Here is an 8,529-nt window from a genome sequence, read left to right on the forward strand (position 1 = left end):
CTTATATTGGCAGGGTATGTAATAAATAAAGACCGTTTTTACGAGATGTTGGCAATTTTACGTTCAATTAACAGAGAAGGGGCGGACTATCTTTGTAACATACGTTTCGAATAGTGGGCACAAGCATACGACGGCGGCCTACGATATGGCCATATGACGTCGAACCTGGCTGAATGCATAAATTCTATGCTTAAAGGAACGCGCCATCTACCGATAACATCAGTTGTGCGAGGGACATATTTTCGTTTGACGGCGCTATTTCCAAAGCGAGCAGCAAGTTATGCAGGCCAGATGCAGGGAGGCCATGTATGGTGCAGTAAGGTAGTTCAATAAATTAACAAGGCCAATGCGAGGGCAAACACTATACACATAGTGTGTCACGATTGAGACAATTTATGGTTTCGCGTGACAGAGTTTGAAAGACCGCACCAAGGTGTTGTTGGCGGGCAATATCGTGTACACTTGCGAAATAGGACTTGTGACTGTGGGATGTTTGATGCACTTCGTTATCCATGCGCTCATGTTATTGCAACTTGCCATAATCTCCGTCTAGATCCGATGAGCTATTTGGATGAAGTGTACAAATTAGAAAATATGTACAGTGTCTAGAGACACGTTTTTCCACCGGTCCCAGATGAACGTAAGTGGCCGCCCATATCTCTTGCTCCTTTTAAGCTGTTACCGGATAGAGAATTGCGTCGTAAACCAAAGGGTCGACCTTGCTTGACTAGAATACGTAACAATATGGATATCCGAGAAACAGCCAGTCAACAGAAGTTGTGCGGATGGTGTAGGAATCCAGACCATACAAGTCGATCATGCCCTGATCGGAATAGTTGAATGTAATTGTAAATAAATTATATTTTTTCAATTATTTATTGATAATTGTATTAATTGTTAGTAAAATCATCAAATTATATCAAATTATTAATTGTTAGTACCAGTCAAAACATTTTTTCAAATCTAACATTATGTGAATGTAAAAATATTAATTGATAATTGTATTAATGGTTAGTAGAATTATCAAATTATATTTAACTTAAGGGTTAGGGTTTTAAAGTTAAGGGTCTAGGGTTTAGGGTTTTTAAGTTTAGGGTTTAAGGTTTGTAGTTTTTAAGTTTAGGGTTTGTGGTTTTTAAGTTAAGGGTTAGTGTTTTTAGGTTTAGGGTTTATGATTTTTAAGTTTAAGGTTGTGGTTTTTAGGTTTAGGGTCTATGGTTTTTTAAGTTTAGGGTTTGGGGTTTTTAAGTTTAGGGTTTATGATTTTTAAGTTAAGGGTTACCCTTTTTGATTTAAGGGTTAAGGTTTTTAAGTTAAGGGTTAATATTAGGGTTAGGGTTTTTAGTTTAAGGGTTTATAGTTTGTCAATTAAATTATGCATTTAATTATAAATTATAAATTTATAAATTTTTAATAAATTAGTTTAGGGTTTTAAGTAATAACTCAAAAAAATTATATTTTATTACATCAAATAATATCAAAATATTCAAAATACTTGTACAAATAAATTTAAATACAAAAATCAATCTCTGTGCCCACCAGATTCAGTGCCACATGGCGGCCGTCGACGGTTACGTGCTGGATTCCTCTTTTGTCCAGCTTTTGGCGACGGTTGTGGTTCCTCCGGCGAGGATTTTGGTTCTTCCGGTAGGGCATCATGTTGTCGAAGTTGAGACGATGATCCACCTTGAAAGAATAATGAATGTGGAGGTGTTTGCATCACCAACGGCGACGGTGTTTGAAACCCATACGGTGGTGGGGATTGGTAAAACGAAGAGCTCCCTGACGGCCCCTCTTGCGATCCCTCATGCGCCACTGGCCTATACATCGGCGGTCCACTCGGCATAACAAGAAATGGAGCTGAACCGGGCCATTGGCTTCAACCTGCCATAAGACTCGAAAAAAGATACATATAAGGGTTAGGATACGTAAAAGGGCTAGGAAACGCATCTGGCATCATCTGAAAAGGCAGTTGCGTGGGTATCATCGGTTGAACTACTAGGTCAGGTGACTGTGTCGGTGCTCTCGTTGGGCCTGGTGATTGCATGGCCACTGATGATGGGCCTGGTGAATGTCTGGGCCTCGTTGAGGGGCCAACGTCGTCGTCTCCTCGTCTTGGATTTAGAGGCCCGCGCTTTTCTCTTTGGACACGTATTTGCCGGTGCCTCTCCTCTGGCGTCAATAAATACGGCTTGCCATGGATTCTAAACCATGGCATGTATTCCGGCACGCACGCTAACTCCGAAACGATGATTGGTTCCTGAGTAGGTATATATTTATACCGATCTTCCCACATTTCCATATACTCGGACCAGTATCTCGACCAATCCTATTCAATTGTCAAAGGTCGACTTTGTGTTGATCGTCAAACACCTCAGGTTCCATGGGAATCGGTTGTCTACATCCAAACTGTCGTAGCACTCTGTCTGGCTGGTGCGGCTCCACGGTCGTATAGTTGATCAACGCGACTTTCACGTGCCAAGTGCTTCGATTTTGTAAGAACTAATCTGGAATTACTGCCCGAATTGTCGGATCCTCTTATGGTGTCCATTGAAACTATATGAACATTATAGAAATATTAGTTATATACATAATACTAAATACTAAATACTAATTACCAATCGACTAGCGAATGATGGAAATATCAATTTTATTTAATACTTACATATGCTTCTGACTGTTAGTCTAATAGAAGCTGTATATCTTCAAGTTCGGTAGGTAATCGAGCATGACTTGCCAGATGGTTCCACCTAATTAAATAAACTTTTAGCATACTTTTATTTTTAAATATCTATATAATAATTGTAAAATATAATACAAAATTTACCTCGTTATGAGTGGGAATGTATATGGGTGGTCCACTCAAGAACGTAGAAATGGAAAGCGAAACTGTGCCCATGACTGCAGTAGTGACAGGCAACCTCCAATTTTTGCTTTCCTCAGTCGCATCGCCCTGCACATCTCTCGATATAATGTGGCCAAGACGGTAGACCCCCAACTCAATTCACCGGCAGCTTTAAAATCAATGAGTTTCAGCAGCCATCTTAGATGTACACGGCTCCGTGACAAGTCCGGCATCAAATAATCTCCAATTAATTGAAGAATGTATGCCCGAGCATATCGGATTCTTTCTATTTCGGTTGAATCTTCATCCGGATCCGGGAATGTGTCTCGCAACCAGCCCATCTCGATCTTACCTCCGTCCATTTTCTCTGGAATAGTGCCTAGAAGCTCGTAGCACACCGCTAGCCAATCGCTAGATTGGGCAGACCCCGTGACTGGGTACCCGTCCACCGGCAATCCTAATTGCAGGTTGACGTCTTCCAAAGTGATAGTGCACTCTCCACATGGAAGATGGAATGTGTGCATCTTAGGTTTCCACCTCTCGATCAATTCACTGATTAGTTTCGGGTCCACCTTGCATCCCCGGCCTACCGTCGGCACGTGCCAAAAACCCGCTTCCCGCAGGTAGTTCTCTACCAACGGCGATGGAGGAGCATGCATATTCCGGATATTGCATTCCAATATTCGATCTACAGACTTTTATAACAAATAATAAATTAATGATTATCTAAAAATGCATAAATAAAAAAATCTTAAATAATATTTAAAAATTAAATTTAACACTTACCATCTTCATTTGTTCCACGGATATGTGGTGCTTATCAAGATGAGTCAATCCTCCGTCCATTACTGAAATCGTACAAATTTTTTCGGTTTAAAAATTAGGGATCTAAGAGTAATTTTTTTAGGTTAAAAAAATCAAAATTTTTTAAAATTATTTAAAAATAGGGATTTAAGAGAAATTTAAAAGGAAATTGAGAGCTAATTGAGATTAAATATGAATTTGAGAGAAATTTGAAAGGAAATTGAGAGGAAATTGAGAGGAAATTTGAGAGAGGATTTGTTTGTGAAAAAAAGGGGTGGGGGTATTTATAGGTTTTTTTTGACCGTAGGGGGGCAACGGTCAAATTTTTTACTGTTGCACTGTTCACGCGCAGTCTAAATCACGTCCCCAAGGACGCGCCTCGTCATCAAATCGCGACCACGTCAGAGTGCTTTGCTGACGTGGCAACAAATCGCACTCTCAAGGCCGCGCTTTGTTGCCACATCATCAAAGCGCGCTGACATGGCCGCGCTTTGCTGACACATCCCCTGACATCGCATTGACGTGGACGCGATTTAGGGAAAAGGGGCCCATTCCGGTAAATAATAAAATACCGGGCCCATTTCGATAAATTTTAAAAAAAATTAGCTTTTTTTGATAAATTGCCCTTAAAAGTTCTCAAAAAAAATCAATTGTCATTATTATTTTTAGGCTAAAATTATGGGTTGAATTATTATTATTATTTACTTTAAAAAATAATATATTTAAACTATATTCAATAATTTGAATAAAATTATGTCCCGTAAAAATAAATTATCTAATGAATTAAAAAAAGGAAACACTTGAAATTATGTGATAATATAAGGAAGCTTTTGGTCATTTTAATATTGTCTAAATAAATTTCTTTCGGTCTAATCTATTAAAAACTTAAAAAAAAAAAACTCAAGTTTCACAAATTTTCGACACATGAAACCCCAAAGGAACAAAATCAAAGTTGAGTTGATGGATTGCACATTGCAAGCCTTGGCAGTAACATGGTTAAAGCTCCATGAAACTGAAAGATGTCATTGCCATGAGCTATAAGCTTTTATCAGAAACTTTTTCTTTCCAAGTACCCTCTTGGAAAACAGGCCATGAAAGGACTCTAAAAGAAATGAGATTTTGAGTACTGAGTTCATGGCTTTGCAGCTCAGCTGCATCATGAAAATGCAAGAGTTTTGTCCAGATCCATTAACCCTCCTCATCTTCTTGTCCCTTCACCTTTCTTTAGAGGTTTCCGACGTCTTCATTGCCATGCCTACTTTAATTTCTCAACTACTCTTCTTTTTTTCTTCATCCTCTTCTTCTTCATCGTCGTCTTCTTCTTCTCCTTCTGGTCCTCCACCATTAGTTAAGTATTCTAGAGCGGTTACCACATCACTCATCGCAGGCCGAGCGGCTGCATCGTCTTGCAGACACATTGCTGCAACTGCAAGTGCTTGGTGGAGACCCTTACTGGGATAATTCCCTTCTAACAATGGATCAGCCATTAATTGGAAATTCCTTCTATCTTTGAACAAAGGTGTTGCCTGCATAAAGGGATACTCAGAAGTTAGAGATGTATTAAGTGACTGTTTCATGATTGTTTAGAACAAATAGAACATTGCAGACTTGCCCAATTGACAAGATTTTGTTCTTCTGTTGGTCTTGAATTATCTATTACTCTTCTTCCCGTGATCATTTCCAGAAACACAACTCCGAAACTGTAAACATCGGATTTTGCAGTCAATTGGCCTGTAAGTGCATACTCGGGTGCACAATAGCCATAGGTTCCCATAACCCTGGTAGAAACATGCGACTTATCTCCAGTTGGACCAATCTTTGCAAGCCCAAAATCCGAGAGCTTTGGATTGAAATCTTGGTCCAACAATATGTTTGATGCTTTAAAGTCACGGTATATCACAGGGGGGTCAGCTGTTTCATGCAAGTATTCAAGGCCTTTAGCCGCACCTATTGCAACTTGTATCCTGGTATTCCAGTCCAATGGCTTCTTGTCTGGGGGTATATCTGAAGGGCATAATTACAAACAACTGAATATGTTCACCAAAACAAAATCCCATTTTACAAATGGAAATTCTACAACACTTCAAATAAACTTCTAGAAGACAACTTAGATGTTAAAAGCATACCTAGAAGGTGACTCTCCAAGGAGCCATTAGCCATGTATTCATAGACCAAAATCCTTTGATCCCCATCGGCACAATATCCAACCAAAGTTACAAGGTTAGGATGGTTAAGTAAACTCAACATCAAGACCTCAACCAAGAATTCCCTGTTTCCTTGATATCCGTTCCTGTCGAGTTGCTTGATAGCAACAACTTGCTATAATGGAGCAACAATATGAAAATTACTCACTATATGCGAATATCATACGTACTGTAAATGAATGCAGATAAAATATGTTAAAATTTTACCTGATTTGGTTCAACCTGCCCTTTGTAGACCCTCCCAAAACCCCTTCACCAAGCTGATTCTCCGGGTTGAAGTTGTTAGTGGCAGTGCATAGGTCACGGTAATTAAAAGTCTTTGCAGTTATATTGCTTTTACCCCTTTTCAGTATCTCCTCGCTTATGTATCTCTTTCTGCTTGCATCTGCCAAAATAAGAATTTTTGTTTTAACATCAATCAATCAACCACCTTTAGGCCCTATCTTTCAACTATGTTACTCCTCGTGTGTGAGTATCTAACACCAATATGTATATGATACGGATATTTCTTTATATATTTAGAAGATTATATTTCCATACTCATATCCTAAATATATTCGAATCAAAGAGGTGAATGAACAGAGATGAGCATAGCTTAGCAATGGCAACAATTAACATCTACTCCAAATACCCATTTCATCAATAGAAAATTGAACCACGCCATACATACCATTCATGAATTGAATTTGAGAAGAACAGGGTCAACAACTATAAACATGATGCTGATGACAAAATAGAGAAATTATGCAAATTCTCAAATAAAGTCATGGTTTGTTTAAAGATTGAAATGCAGGATGAAAATTGTACCACTCTTGAAAGAAATATTGGCGAATGAAGGCATAGGCACAGTTTTGGCTTCGTTGGTACCGCTCTTCTCCAATGATGCCGACCTTTTGCTGTTTATTTTCTCTTCTGACATACAACACGAAAAGCAATTCATTGCTTGGTCTTCCCAGCTATGATATTAACAACAAAAAGATTTCCCCGGAAAACCCAACTTTGTAAAATGTTGGAGAAAAGTGAAAAGGTGTGTTCACAACAACAAATTCCTTAAATAAAATTTATAAGATGATCCAAGTAGGAAGAAAATTCACAGCTGAGCTGTGAACTTTCTGAAATTTTCTCAGGACCTTCAAGAGATCACACGGAATTGTTTTCTCATAACATTTGTTTTGCCTTCTGTTACTTTCCCAAATCCATTAACCCCATATTTGCCAAAAATGGGTTCGATTTTCTAAACATAGAAGCTAACAAACAGCTGAAAATTTCTTAAAAACCATTCTGGTTTTCTATTATCAGCTGTTCTATTATAACCTCATCCAATATTTACAGAGTTTTTATTGAAAGAAATGCATTGATAAATGGTGTTATATACCTTTCAAGATTATTTTAATACATAATTATTTTTTATTCTTTTCTATAATATGTTTTATTTAATAGCTATAAAAGGGAAATTGGTTTTAATACATCAAATTGAATGAACGTTTTAATAGTTTTCAATAGTGTGATTGAACTCAATGAAAAAATACATATATATTTGTATTCTACTTGTGCTTTTTTCATGTTATATGTAAACTTGAACATGTTTGTTTGTATCGTTTTCATGTTATGTTGTGCTTTTAACTATTCTAATATTTTTTATTTTGTATAATTTATTATATTGAATTTTTAAGAAATAAATAATGCTTAGGTGTTAAAAAGACATAATCGTAATTTTGGCTCTTAATAGTTATTTTATTCTTGCATGGCTAACATGTCATTATTTGTCTTATACATCACCTCAATAAATAATTTGAAAATTATGAAAATATTAAAAAAAAGCATAAAGTACAGGTAGATTACCATGCAGATGGTATGTTTAAAAATTTAAGGTTTTAGTAAGTATTCTTTTAAAGAAAACAATTCTACTCTTTTTTAAAAATTGATGGTCAAATTTAATTAAAAAAATAAGAGTAGTAAATATTAATGTTTTACTATACCTATTAAAAAAACCTTAAATTATAGTAGCTTAACTAAGTAAGTTGTCATAGGTTTATTTTTACCCATAAAAGACGTTAGTTTTAATTAATAGTTATTGTTTGATGACATAAATTTTAAATTGACAAAATTACATGTAAACTATTTGTTTACTTGAATAAACTCACAAGTCCTTTTTGTACATATAACAAACTCATAAATTAAAAGAAACAAAATATTTTCTCTTTTGTTAACCCTAGTGTTTGGCTCATTGGCCAATAATGTTTACCTCATCCTCATTATCTGTTAGTGGTGTGTATTGCATGTTTGATAGTGATTTGCTCTTGATTGTGTGTCAGCGTACCAAAATGGACTTTTATCTTTTTATTTTATTTCATTTTATCACAATTATATTGATTGTAAAAGATTCATTTGATCGTAGGTTTCATATTGAATGTCACTTGTAAGCCTCAGTGGTGTCAGAAAAATACGGTTTTGGGACTTCATTTCCGTAAATTAGACCCTAAATATTTACAAAGTTAGATCATAGGTGAATTCAAATTTGTTATACGACCGTTATGTAAAATTCTCACTAAGTTCTATTGAACTTACAAATGGTCTGCTTTATTGTAAGATAAATTTGTCACAAGGAAAATCGAGTGGAGGGCTGAGCCAGATGTCGAAACCATTTTTAGAAATTTGAAAAATGGGTATCGATTT

The 8,529-nt window shown here is 36.5% G+C and overlaps 1 protein-coding gene across 1 annotated transcript; it reads right to left on the minus strand.

Annotated features, from left to right (window-relative positions):
* Nucleotides 1-4,468: 4,468 nt before the first annotated feature.
* On the minus strand, nt 4,469-7,169 carry LOC107933417 (probable serine/threonine-protein kinase PBL23). The gene is given in 6 exon segments (XM_016865625.2): nt 4,469-5,175; nt 5,262-5,653; nt 5,776-5,968; nt 6,061-6,104; nt 6,107-6,238; nt 6,661-7,169. Coding segments are annotated over 6 exon segments (1,152 nt in total). The 5' UTR covers nt 6,794-7,169; the 3' UTR covers nt 4,469-4,917.
* Nucleotides 7,170-8,529: the final 1,360 nt, after the last annotated feature.

Source organism: Gossypium hirsutum, chromosome D01 (genome assembly GCF_007990345.1).
Source record: "Gossypium hirsutum isolate 1008001.06 chromosome D01, Gossypium_hirsutum_v2.1, whole genome shotgun sequence".
Classification (NCBI taxonomy): Eukaryota; Viridiplantae; Streptophyta; class Magnoliopsida; order Malvales; family Malvaceae; genus Gossypium; species Gossypium hirsutum.